This window comes from Hyperolius riggenbachi, chromosome 1 (assembly GCF_040937935.1).
Source record: "Hyperolius riggenbachi isolate aHypRig1 chromosome 1, aHypRig1.pri, whole genome shotgun sequence".
Lineage (NCBI taxonomy): Eukaryota > Metazoa > Chordata > Amphibia > Anura > Hyperoliidae > Hyperolius > Hyperolius riggenbachi.
The window spans coordinates 88,981,154-89,004,242 of record NC_090646.1 but is presented as its reverse complement, the minus strand read 5'-3'; the positions used below and the strand labels follow the sequence as shown (position 1 = coordinate 89,004,242).

General features: G+C 44.8%; 1 protein-coding gene across 2 annotated transcripts in view; it reads left to right on the top strand.

Annotated features, from left to right (window-relative positions):
- The window catches only part of GRK4 (G protein-coupled receptor kinase 4), a 332,370-nt gene that overhangs the window by 196,177 nt on the left and 113,104 nt on the right, over positions 1–23,089 (top strand). For both annotated transcript variants that reach the window (XM_068276336.1, XM_068276328.1), the window contains exon 4: positions 15,724–15,801. In XM_068276336.1, coding sequence (XP_068132437.1) covers positions 15,724–15,801 — 78 coding nt within the window. The remainder of the gene's footprint in view (positions 1–15,723; positions 15,802–23,089) is intronic.

Sequence of the window (23,089 nt, the reverse complement as noted above, 5' to 3'; positions counted from 1 at the left end):
ACATTTGTGTCCCCGTGCCCATAAAGAATCACCACTCAGCCGACATGACTCCTGGACTCCTCCAGTGTCCATTGTCATGGCGAGTGCCTGTACCACGTAGTGCCTGGCACATGTGTGTGATGTCACAGTATGTGCCGAGTCACGTGGTACTGTGGAGTCCTAGGTTATGTCGGACACTGGAGGAGGCCAGGAGTCATGCCGGCGGAGAAATTAGCCTTTATACACTGCATATGGGCATGGGAGGACACAGATAAACTTCGGGGAGGGGGGGGGGGGGAGGGAAACCAGCCAGTGGTCAGGCAGGTACGTCTGCCGTCATGATATCGAACAATGTTACCGCTGTGTACCCTATCATGCCTTTGTGACCAAAATTTTACCTGCATTCCCGATCGATCCTTTCAAACGATTTTGGCCCAATGTTGCGGCACTCGGTTTGTGACGATTTTAGAAAATTAGCGAATTGGACAGTTAATCAACCTGCAATAAAACAACTGATGTATTGGCACCTTTAAGTGGTGCTGTGTTCACTTTCAACTACTGCAATTAGTACGAAATACCGCCGCAAGGCTGATCAGTAGCCAGCCCCGCCATTGCCACATAACACCAACCCTTTGCTCAATCAACTGGCTACCAATAAAGTAGAGAATTATGTTTAAGATTGGCTTATTGACATTCAAATCCTCACACAATCTGGGACCTGGATGACCTGAAGGACTTGTTGCAACTGCACCCCCCCCCCCCCCCCAATCTTAGAACCAGAAGGTTCTAATAACTTGGTCAGCCCCAAAGTCCGCCTCAAAACCTTTGGAGACAGAGCCTTCTTTCATGCTGCCCCTACACTTTGGAACTCCCTGCCTCTCCCAGTCAGGACATCCTTGGAAGCATTCCTCTGTAACACAGTCCAGCCTGCAACCCTGTATTGATCTGAGACATATCTATGTGCTTTGAGTCCTGTGGGAGAAAAACGCTCTAAAAATGTTGTATCATAATGCACTAGTTGACCTAAGCACGTTTATAAACAGACTCTAGGTCTGTCACCGCCGCATGTCAGCGCGCATGCCCGCCCGGCCCCTTTGCACGTCCTCATCCTCTCTCAATGGCTGTCAGTGCGGCACATGTGCAGTAGCGCAAAAGCCTTGACACAGGGACATGGGACGCAGAGACCCTTGCCAATTATTATATAGGATTGAGCAATACAAAGCTTGCAGTTACTTCAGTGCAGGTGATATTACATTTCTGCCAAAATCTGGTTGAATATTTTGTGGTGCAAGGTGGTAAAAAGGTAACAAATGATTTCGGGCAGATATTGTTTGCTTGACAACTCTAACAATATGTTATATAAGTATCTCCCTCACGTTCTATATGGTGTTGAGGCTTTTGGGCCCTATTCCGCTTCTTTCTGTATGTCTCTATCTGTACACCTCTGCCGTCTTTTCTCTTCTGTTCATCTTGTATACATTTCTGTCTGGCAATATTTAGACTTCCTGAGCTAAGCTTAGTCTTCTGCAGTGCTCTGTCGGTCTGGAACATGTTGCAGACACCTCCATCTCTGCAGGTGTTAGACAGATGAGACTGTCTCCTTTGGGTAGTAAGAAGCCCATTCCTTATAACTTCTACCAAGAAAGTCCATAAAAGGGTTCTTGTTTTTTCGCTTCAATAAAGCGATCTATTTGGTAACTTTTTTTTCCATGGCAAAACTCATAAGTTCTGTATTATCATCCCCTTTGTCCAGTGATAACAATGCTGCTTTATTTTCAAAGCAATTCTGTTTTCGGAAAAAAAAATCACAACTTGGGTCACGAAGGAAAAGTGCTGTGAGAAAATCGTTCTTGCTGCCTTTAGGCTATCGGACTATAGAGCTGCTCTGAAGATGAAGCTGGTTTCGAGCAGAAATGGTTAGGGAGATGCTAAGGCAGCTGTTCTCATGCAAATCAGGCGGGAATTGGATCAAAGAAATGCGATTTGATTGGTCAAATTTCAAGGTGCACACTACCATTCCCCCTAACTCTCAAGCCCGCTGTCTGGGTGTCACCCTGGACTCCGCACTCTCCTTCACTCCCCACATCCAAAACCTCACAAAGTCCTGCAACTTCCACCTTCGGAACATCTGTAAGATTCACCCTTTACTGACCTCTGCCACCACCAAACTCCACATCCATGCCCTCATAATTTCCCGCCTTGACTACTACAGTGCCCTGCTGTCTGGTCTCCCTATGACCTGAACAGCCCCACTACAGTCCATCATGAATGCGGCAGCCAGAATTATCCACTGCTCCCATCGCTCCACCACGGCGGATCCCCTTGAATCCCTCCACTGGCTTCCTATCCAGTCCAGAATCAGATTCAAGATACTGTGTCTGACCTACAAATCTGTCCAGAAAACCTGTCCAACCTACATTTCCGATCTTACTCAGAGGTACACACCTAGCCGCTCACTCCGCTCTTCCAATGAACTTCGCCTAACTGCCCCCCGCATCACCCAGTCCCATGCACGCCTCCAGGACTTCTCAAGAGCTGCTCCAACACTATGGAACTCTCTACCTCCACCCATTAGGGCAGCCCCCTCCTTCAACATCTTCAAGAAGGTCCTCAAAACTCACCTTTTCACTCTGGCCTACCACCCCTCACAAGTGCTCTAAATCCACAGGTGAACTCTGGTCCCCTACATTTCGTGTCCTTACCTCTCCCTCTAGATTGTAAGCCTTTGGGCAGGGTCCTCCTCCTTTTGTGTCCTACCTGATCATGCACCTCCATTACTGTGAACCCATGCTCTGCATCTGAGTGAACCTAACTTGCCTAATCTCCGTGCTCCCATCCAGTGACTAAGCATTACCTTGTACTCATAATGTGCTGCATGATCTGGTCTTTCTTGTACTCATGTATTGTCATTTTGCTGTATGTCACCCCTAAATATTGTCTGTAACCTAAACTAATGTCCAGCGCTGCGTAATATGTTGGCGCTTTATAAGTACAATAAATAAATAAGGGGGCCAGAGGTGGAGCAGAGATAGCAGAAACATCCAGCCCCACACAGACTGGAGGGATACGGAGCAAAGGGGCCGGAGGTGGAGCAGAGATAGCAGAAACATCCAGCCCCACACAGAGCGGAGGGATACGGAGCAGAGGGGCCGGAGGTGGAGCAGAGATAGCAGGAACAGCCAGCCCCACACGAAGCGGAGGGATACGGAGCAGAGGGGCCGGAGGTGGAGCAGAGCTAGCAGGAACAGTCAGCCCCACACAGACTGGAGGGATACGGAGCAGAGGGGCCGGAGGTGGAGCAGAAATAGTAGGAACAGTCTGCCCCACACAGAGCGGAGGGATACGGAGCAGAGGGGCCGGAGGTGGAGCAGAGATAGCAGGAACAGTCAGTCCCACACGGAGCAGAGGGATACGGAGCAGAGGGGCCGGAGGTGGAGCAGAGATAGCAGGAACAGTCAGTCCCACACAGAGCGGAGGGATACGGAGCAGATGGGCCGGAGGTGGAGCAGAGATAGCAGGAACAGTCAGTCCCACATGGAGCGGAGGGATACGGAGCAGAGGGGCCGGAGGTGGAGCAGAGATAGCAGGAACAGTCAGCCCCACACAGAGCGGAGGAATATGGAGCAGTGGCGCCAGAGCTAGCAAGCCCCACACAGAGCAGAGGGACATGGTGCAGAGGGGCCGGAGGTGGAGCAGAGATAGCAGGAACAGTCAGCCCCACACAGAGCGGAGGGATACGGAGCAGAGGCGCCAGAGATAGCATGAATAGCAAGCTCCACACAGAGCAGAGGGACATGGTGCAGAGGGACCAGAGGTGGAGCAGAGATAGCAGGAACAGTCAGCCCCACACAGACTGGAGGGATACGGAGCAGAGGGGCCGGAGGTGGAGCAGAAATAGCAGGAACAGTCAGCCCCACATAGACTGGAGGGATACGGAGCAGAGGGGTCGGAGGTGGAGCAGAGATAGCAGGAACAGCCAGCCCCACACAGAGCGGAGGGATACGGAGCAGAGGAGCTGGAGGTGGAGCAGAGATAGCAGGAACAGCCAGCCCCACACGGAGCAGAGGGGCCAGAGGTGGAGCAGAGATAGCAGGAACAGTCAGCCCCACACAGACTGGAGGGATACGGAGCAGAGGGGCCGGAGGTGGAGCAGAAATAGCAGGAACAGTCAGCCCCACATAGACTGGAGGGGTACGGAGCAGAGGGGTCGGAGGTGGAGCAGAGATAGCAGGAACAGCCAGCCCTACACAGAGCGGAGTAATACGGAGCAGAGGAGCTGGAGGTGGAGCAGAGATAGCAGGAACAGTCAGCCCCACACAGACTGGAGGGATACGGAGCAGAGGGGCCGGAGGGGAGCAGAAATAGCAGGAACAGTCAGCCCCACATAGACTGGAGGGGTACGGAGCAGAGGGGTCGGAGGTGGAGCAGAGATAGCAGGAACAGCCAGCCCCACACAGAGTGGAGGAATACGGAGCAGAGGAGCTGGAGGTGGAGCAGAGATAGCAGGAACAGCCAGCCCCACACAGAGCGGAGGGATACGGAGCAGAGGGGCCGGAGGTGGAGCAGATATAGCAGAAACATTAAGCCCCACACAGAGCGGAGGAATACGGAGCAGAGGGGCCGGAGGTGGAGCAGATATAGCAGGAACAATCAGCCCCACACAGAGCGGAGGGATACGGAGCAGAGGCGCCAGAGATAGCAGGAATAGCAAGCCCCACACAGAGCAGAGGGACATGGAGCAGAGGAGGCAGAGGTGGGGCGGGCAAAGGAGGAACAACCAGCCACATATTTAGTGCATGGACAGTAGAACATTGAATGAAGGGCTCTTAGCTGTATCCTGAGAGACTTGGTGGTATTACAAGATTTTGTGATCTGGAAGAATAATGGTACTTATATTTATGTTCCTCCTCTTATTCAGAGCCCTCCTGAGTCTATCTGCAAAACCTTAATCCAGCTATTTCAGGGTTATATATATACGGTAAATGCTGTTCACCCCTAGAGTGAACTATTCTTGTGTTTAGAGCAGTGGTCCATGAGACTAGGCATATAAAGAAGGTGGATATTTCCAAATGATGTTATTCCTATTTAATTTTGTAGGCAGCAATCTAAAATGTATTCTATGACAATGTAATCTAGGAAAAAGGATAGTAAGATAGACTAGAAAATAAGAACTGGTTACAATTTTTTTTTTTTTTTTACTGATGTTTAATAAAATCTGGAGCCGAGACAATTAGAGAAACATGAATCATGGTCTTAATGAGGTGAAGTTACACCCCATAAAAGTTAACAAGATCTTCCATGACGTTACCCCCAAATCATTCAGAGGCTGTGGAGAAGTGGGCTTAATCTTACATACTTTTTGGCAGAGGCCTATGGCTGTCTCATTGTGGGGGGGAGGTCAGAAACATCTTTAAAGTGCACCCAGGGTGACATGAGATAAACATGTGTATGTACAGTACAAAACATATTGATAATCAGGCTGTTCTACTGGTTTTATTTTCCTGCCTGAAAGCGTTTATTTTAGGCATGGAAGTAACCGCTTCTGTCTTGTCAGTACCTTGTCAATAAGCTAATTACAGCCATAAATGTTTCCCTGGTAGAATACAACCTCTGAGAGCAGAGGGAGATTAAAAATTGTCAATAGTTCATGTATTTTCATTTGGGGCTACTTAATAGGCTGCCACTAAGCAGAGACAACAAAACATTCCATCTACTTTGTACATGATTAAATATAAAATAAAACCATGGGAAATTTAGGAGTTGGAGGATAAATGCAATTGTTTATCTCATCAGTTTGTTTTCCCCTCTGGTTTACTTTAAAGGACAACTGAAGTAAGAAGTATATGGAGGTTGCCATATACAGTGGGGTGGGAAAGTTTGGGCAACCTTGTTAATTATCATGATTTTCCTGTATACATCGTTGGAAGTTAAAGAGAACCCGAGGTGGGTTTGAAGAATATTATCTGCATACAGAGGCTGGATCTGCCTATACAGCCCAGCCTCTGTTGCTATCCCAAACCCCACTAAGGTCCCCCTGCACTGTGCAATCCCTCATAAATCACAGCCGTGCTTTGAGGCTGTGTTTACATCTGTAGTGTCAGTCTCAGTTGCTCCCCCGCCTCCTGCATAGCTCTGGTCCCTGCCCCCGTCCCTTCCCTCCAATCAGCAGGGAGGGAAGGGATGCAGGCGGGGACTGGAGTTCTGTAGGAGGCGGGGAGAGCAGCAGACTGACACTATAGAGATAAACACAGCCAGCTCTGACAAGCTGTTTGTCAGCAGCGTGGCTGTGATTTATGAGGGATTGCAGAGTGCAGGGGGACCTTAGGGGGGTTTGGGATAGCAACAGAGGCTGGGCTGTATAGGCAGATCCAGCCTCTGTATGCAGATATTCTTCTTCAAACCCACCTCGGGTTCTCTTTAAGATAAAAAAAATGTCAGTTAAATATATCATACAGGAGACACACACAGTGATATTTGAGAAATAAAATAAAGTTTATTGGATTTACAGAAAGTGCTTAAAGAGAACCAGAGATGAAGCACCCTCATTTATTTTATTACATTTATCAGTGGGAACATGACAGTAAACACCTATCATGCTTTTAGTTTTATTCTTCTCAGTCTAATCTATCTGTTATCAACTGTGATAAGAATCCACCGACTATTCAGTCGAGGTTTGACCTGGAATCATTATAGCCGAGTCACTCTTCTGTGGAGTCTTTTCAAGCCCAAGCCTGCCACCTCCTGGATCAGATTTCATACTCAGAGCTGTTGACATGGGAGGGGCTGCTGCTGCCGTGAAAGAAGTTCTGAAACAGTGTATCTGTGTGCAGCCTGTCATTATCTACTGTATGCAGTTTCATTACTATGAGAGACACTTCCTACAGGCAGCCATACAGCATACCAGAATAATAGTTGAAAGCACACAGATGAAAGCCTGCTGCTGCAGCCCTGCTTGTCTATAGTCTCATATAGCCTAGACAGCACATCCAGAACAGTTTATAACCTGGAAGCAGAAGAGATATGAGCCGGCGGCCATATTGGATATTTCCTGGAGAAATAATGGATAAAAAACACTCAAAAAGGCACACCAGAGCTGCGAAATTATCAGGTAGAGCATTTATTCTTTACAAGCTATCAACTGATATGTTTATTTTGTGTGAATCGTTCATCTCTGGTTCCCTTTAATAATTGTTAAAATAAAATTAGGCAGGTGCCTACATTTGGGCACTGTTGTCATTTTATTGATTCCAAAATCTTTAGAACTAATTATTGGAAGTCAAATTGGCTTTGTAAGCTCAGTGACCCCTGACCTACATACACAGGTGAATCCAGTTATGAGAAAGCGTATTTAAGTGAGTCAGTTGTAAGTTTTCCTTCTCTTTTAATTTAAAGGCTCGAAGTGGCAGACCAAGAAAAATTTCGGATAGACAGAAGTGACGAATGGTGAGAATGGTCAGTCAACCCACAGACCAGCACCAAAGACCTACAACATCATCTTGCTGCAGATGGAGTCGCTGTGCATCATTAAACCATTCGGCGCACTTTACACAAGGAAATGCTGTGAGTGTGATGCAGAGGAAGCCTTTTCTCCGCCCACAGCACAAACAGAACTGATGAAACTAAAATGTAGTTATTTGGGCATAACAAGGGGCGTTATGCATGGAGGAAAAACAACACAGCATTCCAAGAAAAACGCGTGCTATCTACAGTAAAATATGGTGGTGGTTCCATCATGCTTTGGGATTGTGTGGCCAGTGCAGAGACTGGGCATCTTGTCAGAGTTGAGGGACGCATGGATTCCACTCAGTATCAGAGATTCTGGAGACCAATATCCAGGAATCAGTGACAAAGCTGAAGCAGCGTGGGGCTGGATCTTTCAACAAGACAACGACCCTAAACACTGCTCAAAATCCATTAAGGCATTCATGCAGAGGAAGTACAACGTTCCGGAATGGCCATCTCAGTCCCCAGACCTGAATATAATTGAAAATCTGTGGTGTAAGTTAAAGAGAGCTGTCCATGCTCGGAAGCCATCAAACCTGAATGGAGTAGAGATGTTTTGTAAAGAGGAATGGTCCAAAATACCTTCAACCAAAATCCAGACTCTCATTGGAACCTACAGGGGGCGTTTAGAGGCTGTAATTTCTGTAAAAGGATGATCTACTAAATATTTATTTCATTTATTTTTGCGGTGCCCAAATTTATGCACCTGCCTAATTTTGTTTAAACAATCATTGCACACCTTCTGTAAATCCAATAAACTTCATTTCACTTCCCAAATATTACTGTGTTTGTCTCCTATATAATATATTTCACTGACATTTTTTATCGTAACAACCAACGATTTATACAGGAAAAGCATGACGATTAACAAGGTTGCCCAAACTTTCGCATCCCACTGTATGTGTATATAATATATTTATTTATTTTTTACTAAACAATACCAGTTGCCTAGCAGCCCTGCTGTTCTATTTGGCTGTAGTAGTGTCTGAATAACACCAGGAACAAGCATGCAGCTAATCTTGTCAGATCTGACCATATCAGAAACGCCTGATCTGCTGCATGCTTGTTCAGGGTCTATGACTAAAGGTATTAGAGACAGAGGCTCAGCAGGATGCAGGGCAACTGTTATTGCTTGAGACAAAATAAATATCTTACTCCACACCATCATGCACAGTGGTTTGATAACGCCATAAAAGAGCTGAAAAGACAAGGCCGAAAACTTGAGAGACTGTGGCGCAAATCTCAGTCCCCAAAAGACAAACATGCCTTAATCCTCTACTTGAACTACCAAAAGGTAATCACGGGAAAAAAATCATCCTTTCTATCACAAGAGATTGCAAATGCAATTAACAAACCAGCCCAACTGTTCCGCACAGTGGAAAAACTCTGCAACCCGGCATGTCAAATACGTAATATCGAGTCTTCAAAGGACCGCTGTGACCAATTTGCCCATTTCTTCACAGACAAAGTCTCCGCTATAAGGTCTGCCATCCAAATTACAGCATCTGAGCCTAATATAGCGCCGAAGACCATTAGCAGAGACCACGTAACACCTTGGTCAAACTTCAAAGAAATTGATGTAGAAGTTACATCAAGCATCCTCCTTCACCTCCGCCTAACTACCTGTGACCTGGATCCTGGCCCAACTCAGTTCATGTTGAACTGCCCCGACCTGTTCGTACTGGTATTCCTCAAGATTGTTAACTGTTCCTTACAATCAGGGATATTTCCTGCTTTACTGAAGGAAGCAATCATCAGGCCTCTCCTCAAAAAACCCTCCCTGGACCCAGATGCAATGACCAGCTACAGACCTTTCTCTAACCTCCCCTTTCTGGGCAAGCTAATTGAAAAAGCTGTTTACCTTCAGCTAGAAGCCAAAATCCTACAAAACAACAGTTATGACCCATTCCAGTCTGGCTTCAGGACACACCACAGCACTGAAACTGCCCTCATCCAAATATGCAACCACCTGCTCATGGCAAGAGACAGAGGAGAGTGCTCGATCCTCATACTGCTAGACCTTTCTGCAGCCTTTGATACAGTTGACCATGACATCTTGATAAACAGGCTACAGGAATACTGCGGCATTGACGGCATAGTTCTTCAGTGGTTCCAATCCTTCTTGAGTGGCAGAACCCACAAAGTGTCTATGGGGCCCTTATTGTCCACCCATGTATCACTTAAGTATGGGGTGCCCCAGGGCTCAATCCTCTCTCCCCTGCTTTTCACGATTTACATGTTACCGCTTGGAAAACTAATCCAAAAACATGGCCTGACATACCACTGCTATGCAGACGACACCCAACTATATCTTTCCTTCAAGCCTGGTGTGACAGACCCAACTCTAACTATAAACGCCTGCTTACGTGAACTACAGCAATGGATGAATGACAACTGGCTGAAACTAAATGTAGACAAAACTGAAGTCCTTCTGATTGGAGGGCAGAGCATGATAACAAAACAACTTAACTTGCAGTCTTCACGACTGGGAATAGAAGGCATGGATCTACGCAGCTCTGACCATGTGCGTAGCCTGGGAGTTCAAATTGATGGAGAGTTAAACTTCAGAACTCAAATCTCCGCTGTGGTGAAATCATCCTATTTTCACCTGAAGAACATTGCAAAAATCAAGCACCTCATCCCCCCAGAAGATCTGCCAACCTTAGTCCATGCCTTCATCACATCCCGACTGGACTACTGTAATGCTCTCTACACTGGCCTTCCAAAAAAGGTCTTGCACCGCTTACAGCTGATACAGAATACTGCTGCCAGACTGCTAACCAACCAACCCCGTCACTGCCACATAACGCCAGTCCTGCACTCCCTTCACTGGCTACCTATAGAATGGAGGGTCCTATTCAAGATCGGCCTACTGACATTTAAATCCCTGAATAATCTAGGTCCTGGATACATGAAAGATATGTTGCAGCTACGTAGCAATCCCCGCATTCTCAGATCCACAGGTTCTAATAATCTAGTCATACCCAGAGCCCACTTGGAATCTTTTGGTCCCAGAGCCTTCTGTCATGCTGCCCCTACGTTTTGGAACGCCTTACCTCAACAGATCAGGACAGCTCCATCCCTGGACGTGTTTAAATCAAGACTGAAAACCCACCCGTTCAGTTTGGCATTTGCAGAAATATAACTTTTGTTGTGTGAATACTTTATCCTACTACCAATTACTGAATCTGAGAGAGCCTAAGCACTTTGAGTCCTATGGGAGAAAAGCGCTATAGAAATGTTATTGTATTGTAAATATGGCAGCCTCCATATATCTTACGTTAGAGGCCACAGGTATAGACAGAAGTGTGAATGACCTACATTTTGTTTAATTTTCTAGCCTTTGGCTTTCTATAGATTGTAAGCAACATCATTTCAAGTAGACCAGTCAGTTATATAGCCTACAGCAGGCATTAACCCTATCTTCCCTTTGAACAACTTAAGTTGTGAATATTTATGATAGAACAAAATTGCCCATCTTATGCTAGGTACACACCCTACAATTTTCTGGCAGATTTACCTGCCAGATTGATTATTTCCATCATGTCCGATTTTGGATCGATTTTCTGATCGATTTTTCAGTTGTTTTTCCAATCAATTTTGATAGAAGTAAACAAAAATCGATCAGAAACGATCGAAAAATTTAACAAAAAAAGTAAAATTGGTAGAAATTCAGATGTGACATGTTGGAAGTAATCGATCTGGCAGATAGATCTGCCAGAAAATGGTATGGTGGGTACCTACAGTAGCATTACACATCTTATGAGGGATTCCACCTATAAAAAAAATGTGTTTTAACTAGGAAAAATTTGTACTGTCTGTTTGATAAGTTCAAATGAAAAAAAATGTAAACCACAAATAAGCCAAGGAACCTTAATCTGTTCACTATGGGCTATAATAATCTTATTTTATACGTACAGTGGTGTGAAAAACTATTTGCCCCCTTCCTGATTTCTTGTTCTTTTGCATCTTTGTCACACTTAAATGTTTCTGCTCATCAAAAACCGTTAACTATTAGTCAAAGATAACATAATTGAACACAAAATGCAGTTTTAAATGATGGTTTTTATTATTTAAAAACTCAAAACCTACATGGCCCTGTGTGAAAAAGAAATTGCCCCCTGAACCTAATAACTGGTTGGGCCACCCTTAGCAGCAATAACTGCAATCAAGCGTTTGCGATAACTTGCAACAAGTCTTTTACAGCGCTCTGGAGGAATTTTGGCCCACTCATCTTTGCAGAATTGTTGTAATTCAGCTTTGAGGGGTTTCTAGCATGAACTGCCTTTTTAAGGTCATGCCACAACATCTCAATAGGATTCAGGTCAGGACTTTGACTAGGCCACTCCAAAGTCTTCATTTTGTTTTTCTTCAGCCATTCAGAGGTGGATTTGCTGGTGTGTTTTGGGTCATTGTCCTGCTGCAGCACCCAAGATCGCTTCAGCTTGAATTGACAAACAGATGGCCGGACATTCTCCTTCAGGATTTTTTGGTAGACAGTAGAATTCATGGTTCCATCTATCACAGCAAGCCTCCCAGGTCCTGAAGCAGCAAAACAACCCCAGACCATCACACTACCACCACCATATTTTACTGTTGGTATGATGTTCTTTTGCTGAAATGCTGTGTTACTTCTACGCCAGATGTAACGGGACACGCACCTTCCAAAAAGTTCAACTTTTGTCTTGTCGGTCCACAAGGTATTTTCCCAAAAGTCTTGGCAATCATTGAGATGTTTTTTAGCAAAATTGAGATGACCCTTAATGTTCTTTTTGCTTAAAAGTGGTTTGCGCATTGGATATCTGCCATGCAGGCCGTTTTTGCCCAGTCTCTTTCTTATGGTGGAGTCGTGAACACTGACCTTAATTGAGGCAAGTGAGGCCTGTAGTTCTTTAGATGTTGTCCTGGGGTCTTTTGTGACCTCTCAGATGAGTTTTCTCTGCGCTCGTGGGGTAATTTTGGTCGGCCGGCCACTCCTGGGAAGGTTCATCACTGTTCCATGTTATTGCCATTTGTGGATAATGGCTCTCACTGTGGTTCGCTGGAGTCCCAAAGCTTTAGAAATGGCTTTATAACCTTTACCAGACTGATAGATCTCAATTACAGTACTTTTGTTCTCATTTGTTTCTGAATTTCTTTGGATCTTGGCATGATGTCTAGCTTTTGAGGTGCTTTTGGTCTACTTCTCTGTGTCAGATAGCTCCTATTTAAGTGATTTCTTGATTGAAACAGGTGTGGCAGTAATCAGGCCCGGGGGGGGGGGGGGGGTGTGACTACAGAAATTGAACTCAGGTGTGATAAACCACAGTTAAGTTATTTTTTAACCACTTGCCGTCCGCGCACTCATAACGCGCGTCGGCAAAGTGGCAGCTGCAGGACCAGCGACACAGTATTGCGTCGCCAGCTGCAGGCTGATTAATCAGGAAGCAGCCGCTCGTGCGAGCGGCTGCTTCCTGTCAATTCACGGCGGGGGGCTCCGTGAATAGCCTGCGGGCCGCCGATGGCGGCTCGCAGGCTAAATGTAAACACAAGCGGAAATAATCCGCTTTGTTTACATTTGTACGGCGCTGCTGCAGATCGGCCGGGGATCGCCGCCATGTGACAGGGGACGTCCCGTCACTGGCTGCACAGGACGGATAGCGTCCTGTGCAGCCCGGATCTCCAGGGGGGGCCAGGTAGGAGAGGGAGGGGGAGGATTTCGCCGCGGAGGGGGGCTTTGAGGTGCCCCCCCCCGCAACACCCGCAGGCAGGAGCGATCAGACCCCCCCAGCACATCATCCCCCTAGTGGGGAAAAAAGGGGGGCGATCTGGTCGCTCTGCCTGCACGCTGATCTGTGCTGGGGGCTGCAGAGCCCACCCAGCACAGATCAGCTACAACAGCGCTGGTCGTTAAGGGGGGGTAAAGGGTGGGTCCTCAAGTGGTTAACAAGGGGGGCAATCACTTTTTCACACAGGGCCATGTAGATTTGGAGTTTTTTTTTTCCTCACTAAATAATAAAACCATCCTTTAAAACTGCATTTTGTGTTCAATTATGTTATCTTTGACTAATAGTTAACGGTTTTTGATGCGCAGAAACATTTAAGTGTGACAAACCTGCAAAAGAATAAGAAATCAGGAAGGGGGTAAATAGTTTTTCACACCACTGTATTTTACATACCGTATGTCACAGAATATTCAGTATTCTCTACTTCATTCCTAGCAGCGCTCGATAGTAACAAGACTGACTGGCTGTAAGGACAATCTCTTCTACAGTTAAGAACTTTAGACATGAGACTCATGTTTTCTACCAACTTAGTGTGTTTGATGCCCCAAGTTGGGAGAACCGTAGAGAATATAAGTGATCCGGCAAACTCCTGGATTCAATATCTGCTATGAGTATCTGAATAAGCTGTTGCCTCAGGTGTTCATCGAAGAAACCGAGTATAGTTGGCGTCAGCCCTGTTTTTAGGGGCGGGCCTGGTGGGCGAACGCCCGGAGCGCTGTGAGGGAGAGTGGGCACAGTGATAAAGGGGGGAGCCGCAGCCACACTGAGACTCAGCCGCATGGAAGGGAGCCCGACTTCTCCCTTCCTCCTTCTCCGCTTCTTGCTTCCCCCTCTTTGCAGAGTAAGCACAGCGGGAAGCTTCGTATGCACAACTCACCTCCCTGCCCGTTCCAATCGCCGCTCACTTGCCACTGATTTACTGCTTCTGCATAGCCGCTGATACACTCTCTACTTCCTGCTAATCAGAAATCACTTATATCTAGCTAACCTATACTGGCTGCACCTATACCTAACTAACCTATACTGACGGCACCTATACCTAGCTAACCTATACTGACGGCACCTATACCTAGCTAACCTATACTGGCGGCACCTATACCTAGCTAACCTATACTGACTGCACCTATACCTAACTAAACTATACTGACGGCACCTATACCTAACTAACCTATACTGGCGGCACCTATACTTAGCTAACCAATAATGACGGCACCTATACCTAGCTAACCTATACTGGCGGCACCTATACCTAGCTAACCTATACTGACGGCACCTATACCTAGCTAACCTATACTGGCGGCACCTATACCTAGCTAACCTATACTGACGGCACCTATACCTAACTAAACTATACTGACGGCACCTATACCTAACTAACCTATACTGGCGGCACCTATACCTAGCTAACCTATAATGACGGCACCTATACCTAGCTAACCTATACTGGCGGCACCTATACCTAGCTAACCTATACTGACGGCACCTATACCTAACTAAACTATACTGACGGCACCTATACCTAACTAACCTATACTGGCGGCACCTATACTTAGCTAACCTATAATGACGGCACCTATACCTAACTCACCTATACTGACGGCACCTATACCTAGCTAACCTATACTAGGAGCACCTATAGCTAACTATCTATCTATACTGGGGCACCTACAGATTGCTACCTATACTGGGGACACCTATGCCTGTCTACCTATATTGGGCGCACCCATACCAGACTGCCTATACTGGGGGCGTAGTATGGGTTCACGAGGCCATGGGGGGCACAATTTTTACACCCTGTGGGTGCAATTTCGCCTAGAAAATGCCATGGTTAGCGTAAACCGAATGGCTTACTCTCCTTTTTTTCTGTCTTGTTTCCTCTCTCTCTCTCTCTCTTACTTTTTTGTCCTGTTTTGGTTCTATGTATTAACCTTTTTGTTTTGGGTTTGTAATCTTTGCCCACAAATACTAAGAAGTTGGGCGGAGTTTTTCCAGCTTTCTGAAAATTAACATTTTACTGCAATATATGGTGAGGCTCTTGTGGATCGTGTTGTTGTTGTATGGCTGAGATGTATGGTGTTGACTTGTACTAAGAAATTGCCTGCTGATCAGTGAGGACCATGTCGTGAAGAAGCACCTGTAACATTGTCTCTACTGATTGTTTTATGTACCACTGCCGCATTTAACTCTGTTCAATAAAATATTGTAATGAAAAAAACATTTGTGCTATTGAACAACAAAAGTTTGAAACCTTCATTTGTATTATATTAGAATACCAATGACTGCCGTACAGTTAAATGAACTGGAGACTATGTTGTTCCAATCACGTCCACTCACTTACAGCAAAAGCCTAACTCTAGGCAATTTAGTACAGTGTAGATTTTTGTCAGTGCTGCAAGGGACTGTAGTCATACAATCTATAATTTACTGTCCTCTTCATTCTGTTTATATATTTGCTTATTGTTCTTTCGTTTTGCAGGCAGAATACGAGGTGGCCCCAGATGAGAAGCGGAAACGCCATGGCCTCCAGGTTTTGGACACCTACTTCAATAATGGGGTGAGTTGTGATAGCAGATGAGTTATGCACTCTATTATGGATCATACCACGTCTGTCAAATGTTCACACCAGTAGGTCTCACCCCCCCTACACTTTTTGGTGTTACCCAAAATAGCAGATTCCAGCTTCCACTGTTTAAGATTTCTTTATAGAGGAAACAACATTTCCACCGTGTATTTTCTCCATTTTTATGCTTACAAGCATTACTCTGGCAGCTGGGGATGTGGGTATGTATGGGTTCAGCTTGACGCAGAGTTTGAAACTTCAGCAGTTTGACACCATGTTTGTTGTTGTTTTGATGCTGTAGATCACCTATTCCTGACCAATCCACCACTAATAAACCCTCTGCCTGAAACCTAACCCTAATAAATCCCTCAATGATAAGTTGTCTTCCTGATGCATAACCCTAACCTATCCTTCAGCAATAAATCAATAACCAGATGCCTAACTCTAACTAATCTTCCAATGTTAAATCCTCTTCCAGATGCATAATCCTAACCTATCCTTCAAAAATAAATCATTTAACAGATGCCTAACTCTAACCAATCCTCCAATGATAAATCCTCTACCTCAGTGTTCCCCAAACCCATCCTCAAGGCCCACCAACAGTACATGCTTAGTGGAAATCCACAGAGGTAGGTAATCAGCTATGCTGAGACAATAACTGCCTCACCTGTGAATGTTTGTGGTTTCCTGCAAAACATGTATTGTTGGTGGGCCTTGAGTACAGGGTTGGGGATCTCTGGTCTACCTGATGCCTTACCCTAACCTATCCCTCAACATTAAATCATGTAATAGATACCTAACCCTAACCAATCTCCAAATGAAAAATCCTCTACCCCAGGGCAGATCATGATCTACCAGTAGATAGATTGTGAAGGACTTATGGGGAGATCCTCCACCACCTGCCTGAGTGATGTACACGTAGTATTTTGTCTCTTTGACTTGAATGAGCTTAGTACGATATGCCGTCCTGAAGGTTTGCACAGTGTAGAGGATTATAATGTTGCAAGGTGGGAAGCCATACATTTAGATGCATTATGTAAATTATATAAATGTTCAGTGTCTGTCTGTCTGTTATGTTCTACTGCTGATTACAATTTTGCTGGACACTGAGCATGATACAGAATTATAAGCATGATATTGTGACTCTGTTTGATCAAGCATTGTTCTGTTTGGCTTACTGAGGTGGCCTCTATAATATGCATCTAATTGACTCCCAGCTTGTGGTAATCACTAGACTGCCACTTTGACTGTATGTAGAGTCTACCTGTTTGAAAATTACAAATTGAAAATGATCTAAGTGGCTCAGAAGCTGAAAAAGTGTGGGCACCTCTGCTCTACTGATGCCTTACCCTAGCTATCCCTCAACAATAAATCATTTATCAGATGTCTACCTCTAACCAATCTCCCAATGATAAATCGTAAGAAATACTTCATTGCATTTCCGTATTTCTACCTATTAACCAATCAGATTGTTGTTTTCTTGTTACTTGGGCAGGAAAGGAATAGTTGATTGACCACTTTGTGGGGAAGACTTAATTTGGGCACTTTGGCCTCAATTCACTAAGCTTTTATCGAACACTTTATCAAACGTTTGATAATTTACCTCATGAGTAAAATCTAATTTTGAATTCACTAAAGTATTACAGATTTATTGAATGTTTTATCGGTAAAACATTCAATAAATCTGTAACACCTTAGTGAATTCAAAATTTAGAATTTACTCATGAGGTAAATAATCAAACGTTCGATAAAGTGTTCGATAAAGCTTAGTGAATTGAGGCCATTGAGTTTAGAAATGTAAAGTATCTATCACAGGTGGATAATGCCTAAAGCTGGACACGTGCGCTTGTTGTTTGCTTGAGCTACCGGCCGAAAAAGCACAAACTCCTCCTCCCCTTTTCAGCAGAAAATACTTACTGAGCCTCCAGGCACCGTTTTCTAGACTTCCTGTAAATCCTAGTGGGTTTTCCGGCATCCCCGGTGTACGGCTCCTGGGTCAGGTGACACATCGGGTCAGGTGACACGCCAAAAGCCTTTGCATTGATGGCAGAAAGCCGAAGGGAGCTGCAGGATGGGTAGAAGATGGTACCTGGAGGCTCGGAAAGTAGTCTCTACCCTACAATGCCCTGCAAAACCCTGCAAAGCACTGTCCCCGTTATCCACCTCAGGCATGTCGGTTAGTTGAGACTTCCAGTTGCCTGGGTTCTGGATAATGGAGACTTTGCTGTAGCCAGAATTAGGGAGTCTGGTGATACTGGAATATGGGAAGATGACGGACTTTCCTAGCCTCCAAGTTACGGTCAGAGTTGGGGGGTTCCTCCCACCGCGCCTTCACTCTGTACAATTTTTCTATGGAAGTAAATTGATAGTGTGGATTGCTATCCACTGAGAACTGAAAATGTCATGGTTTATGCCTTTGACATTGACAGAGAGGCCGGCGGTTTCCCCGCACCACAAGCTGGAAGTATTGGGAGGTGTTTATGGATCACCAGCAGTCATTCCTGCTGCCGTGTGGTTTCAGGATTTCACTCCACAGTGAGGATTCAGTGTCTGGACAAGTCTGCAGCTTTTCCATGGCTGGTGAATGTTACAGAGCTCATGTCAGACCCGCTGAATGCGTGCTGCTCTGTTTCCATAGGAAAGGAGGGGAGAGGACTTTCCTGGCCTCCAAGTGTGTCTACAATGTTCACAATATATCACATCAAGTATCATTATAGAAATTACAGGTTCCTGTGAAAGTCAAATGATTTTTAAAACTAGATGGTAAGAAACATGGACAACTGGGACTATGCATAGGATAAAAGTCTGAGATGACTATCAAGCCTATCTGCATGTCAAAATGACAAGCAGTTCTATAGGTGCAGGTGCATCTGCACTCTCCCAAAGGAAACCTAAATCCTCAAAAGGTCACTTGAGCTCACTAGGGGATTGCTTGGTCTCCCGAATGTGTAAGAGCTGGGGCCCACTGGAAATTGAAAAAGCAGTGCTTTCTGGTGATTTCAAAGTGCTTTTGCATTTAATACTAGCGTTTTGTACTGCAGTTTTTTTGCGATTTGGGGAAATTGCAATCGCTCCTGTGTAGTACCCTCAATAACCACAACAACAACAAATCATTTGTAAAGCACTTTTCTTCCATAGAACGCAAAGTGCATGAGCTTGTCTCAGTTCAGAACATAGTGATTTGATACAGGGGAAAGAGTTAGGTAGTCATAAATGCCAGACTAAACAGGTGACTTTTCAATTTTGATATAAACACGTACAGGGCTGGAGCTGTCTTAATTTTGTTATGGCAAGGTGTTCCAAAAGGTACTTCCTGTACCCTTTGGAACACCTTGCCATAACAAAATCAAGGCAGACAGAATGCTTTGGTTCCAAAGGTTTTTAGTTGGACTATTATGGGTGACCAAGTTATTGGATACTTTTGATCTGAGGTTGTGGGAGGTGTGACCCAGTTGCAACCAATCCTTCAGGTATCCTGGACCTAGGTTGTATAAGGATTTGAATGTTGGCATGTCCGTTATAAAGAGGATGCTCCGTTATACCGTTATATACAGTGGGATGCGAAAGTTTGGGCAACCTTGTTAATAGTCAAGATTTTCCTGTATAAATCGTTGGTTGTTACGATAAAAAATCTCAGTTAAATATATCATATAGGAGACACACACCGTGATATTTGAGAAGTGAAATGAAGTTTATTAGATTTACAGAAAGTGTTCAATAATTGTTTTAATGAAATTAGGCAGGTGCATAATTTGGGCACTGTTGTCATTTTTTTGATTCCAAAACCTTTAGAACTAATTATTGGAAGTCAAATTGTCTCGGTAAGCTCAGTGACCCCTGACCTACATACACAGGTGAATCCAGTTATGAGAAAGAGTATTTTAAAGGGTCAATTGTAAGTTTCCCTCGTCTTTTAATTTTCTCTGAAGAGTAGGTGGGTCTTAAAACAACTCTCAAATGACCTAAAGACAAAGATTGTTCACCATCATAGTTTAGGGGAAGGATACAGAAAGCTGTCTCAGAGATTTCAGCTTTCGGTTTCCTCAATTAGGAAAATTTTGAGGAAATGAAAGACCACAGGTTCAGCACCAAAGACCTACAACATCATCTTGCTGCAGATGTAGTCAATGTGCATCGTTCAACCATTCGGCGCACTTTTCATAAGGAGATGCTGTATGCGAGAGTGATGCAGTGGAAGCCTTTTCTTTGCCCACACCACAAACAGAGCCGCTTGAGATATGCTAGAGCACATTTGGACAAAGCTGTTGGCTGATGAAACTAAAATTCAGTTATTTGGGCATAACAAGGGGCGTTATGCATGGAGGAAAAACACATCATTCCAAGTTAAAACAACTGCTACATACAGTAAAATATGGTGGTGATTCCATTATACTGTGGGGCTGTGTGGCCAGTGCAGGGACTGGGAATCTTGTCAAGGTTGAGGAACGCATGGATTCCATTCAGTTTCAGCAGATTCTGGAGACCAATGTCCAAGAATCAGTGACAAAGCTAAAGCTGCGCCGATACTGGAACTTTCAACAAGACAACGACCCTAAACACTGCATTAATGCAGAGGAACAAGTACAACATTCTGGAATGGCCATCTCAGTCCCCAGACCTGAATATAATTGAAAATCTGTGGTGTGAGTTAGAGAGAGCTGTCCATGCTCGGAAGCCATCAAACCTGAATGAACTAGAGATGTTTTGTAAAGAGGAATGGTCCAAATTACCTTCAACCAGAATCCAGACTCTCATTGAAACCTACAGGAAGCGTTTCGAGGCTGTAATTTCTGCAAAAGGAGGATCTACTAAATATTGATTTCATTTCTTTTTTGTGGTGCCCACATTTATGCACCTGCTTCATTTTGTTTAAACAATTATTGCAAACTTTCTGTAAATTCGATAAACTTCATTTCACTTCTCAAATATCACTGAGTGTGTCTCCTATATGATATATTTAACTGACATTTTTTATCGTAACAACCAACAATTTATACTGGAAAATCATGACGATTAACAAGGTTGCCCAAACATTCACATCCCACTGTAGGTAGCCAGTGGAGTGAGCAAAGAATTGGTGTTATGTGGCTTGTTAACAGCCTTGCGGCAGATTTCTGTACTAGCTGCCGGCAGTGTAGGTTTTTATTTGCAAGGCCTGGACAGAGCCCATTGCAATAGTCCAGATGTGATGTAGGTGTGAACTAGGGTTGGAAGATACTGTAAAGGAATTACATTATGACTACAGTTCTTCTCGTTCGCACCGTTTTAAAGTGGACCTGAACTCAGAACTTCCTCTCTGCTATAAATGATAAGCACCAGCATAATGACCTCTCAATAAAATTATTTCTTTGTTACAGCTGATACAAATCCGCAATAAATCTGCACTTTCTTCTTCCTGCTTTCATGGAAGCAGACATAAGGTTAACATCCTGTGTTTACAAATTATCTGCTCTGCCAAGGCAGCCAACTGAGAGATTAAATTACAGTCGGATTAGTCACAGATGGGGGGGGGGGGAATTAGACCGGCTGAACTCTATAAAATACATAAAGGGAGCATTTCTCCAGGTTTTCCTTCTGTCCTGTGCAAGAGTTCAGGTTCACTTTAAGTCTATCATTGAACAGTTTTAAGCACCCTAAAAAGTACATCATTGTGTTTGGGAGAGTTTTCAAACAGTCTCTATTCCTCCTGGAAACTTGCGACTCTTCTTCATAACCCATTCTTCCAGTCCTCAAAAATGCTAACCAGATGTTCTTGGCCAAGAACATCAGCAACAGGAAATGAGTTTGGAGTGTGTTTTTCAAAGTCTGGCTCTGGTTCAAAGCTCACAAACTATTACCCGAAAGACAAATTACGAAGAAAATGCGGATCGTGGTAGGTGTGTAGCTTGTATGTTGTTTCTTTAAAGCGTAAATGAATTTTTAACTGCGGCACTTAGGTAATCTATTTTCCCTCACGCTAATTGAAGCTGTAATTGCGTGTGTACGGGGTTGCTGCGGATGAAATGCATTCGTTGAAATAAAGTACTGTAAACTTCATTCCGCTTCAGCCGTGATGACGTCCTTTATGCCGAGATTCTGCTTTCAAAAAAATAAACCTTCTTCATGAACTGTTTCGTATCAAGTGATTAGTTTTGAGTCTTTGCTTTTTTATTTGTAATTAGGAGTTGATAATCTGCCTGCTTAAAATCCCAGCGGTGGCAGCACCATTAAAGAATACCAGAACCCAACTTTATATGCTTAAAAAACATGTTGTGCTGGTGGGAGGGTGTCATAGTTCACTTACCGCTCCCACTGTTGCAAGCTTTGTTTCAACCCTCGTTGCGGCTCCCGACCAGCCAGTCCAGTATTGTAATACTGCGCCGCGCATGTGCAGTATTTCCTTTCTTATCCTCTGTGAGCGTGCTCCTCCGTATCCCCTACTGCATAGGGCTGTGGGGCACGCATGCCAAGATGCCTGCATGACGCAAGCGGGCGCATCATGAAAAACCATACTGGACGGGCTGGTCAGGAGCAGCAATGAGGGTTGAAACAGGAGGGGGGGTGTTGAGAATATTCTGGGCATATAGACCGTGCAGCTTTGTACCATTAAAAGCATATTTCCACTTTCGTGGTCAGGTTTGTAATGTACTGTAGCTGTTGTCATCATACATTTTTGGGTTTATTTTTGTTTGTTTTTAACTTGCTTTTTTAACAAGGTTTTTATATATTTTAAGCCATTTCAAACAAAATATTTTGTTTGAAATTGCTCTGCACTCTAAACCTGTGTCAGCAATTCTCGTTTGGCTGCCTAGTGCTGCCAAACCAGTGGTGGGTGGGAGCAGTTATAGTTACCTGTTCTGGGCGGCTTCTTCTCTTCCTCCACCGGCGGCTCTAAACCTCTGGCAGTTCTTCCAGGTCCCAATCACATAAGCTGACATGTGATCGGGATCCAGGAGACCGTGTCAGCATTACAGCACCACCCAGTGGTGGAAGAGGGAGACCCTCTTTCACCACCAGGGGGCGATGTAACGCTGACACGGTCTCCTGGTTCCCGATCGCATGTCATGTGATCTGAACCCAGAAGACATGTCGGTTACATCGCCGGCATGGTGGGGTAGAGAAGAAGCTGAGCCAGTCTGGACAGATAACCCTGCTGCCCACTCTGCATAGCCTGCCAGGCTAGGGAAAGCACACTTCCTCAGTGGCAGGAAAAATTCAGCCCTGATTCAAATGACCTTGTTCCACAGCATGTGTGCCTGTTGTGTGAAATGTTACTGGCACATGATGTTGCTTTTTTGTTTGC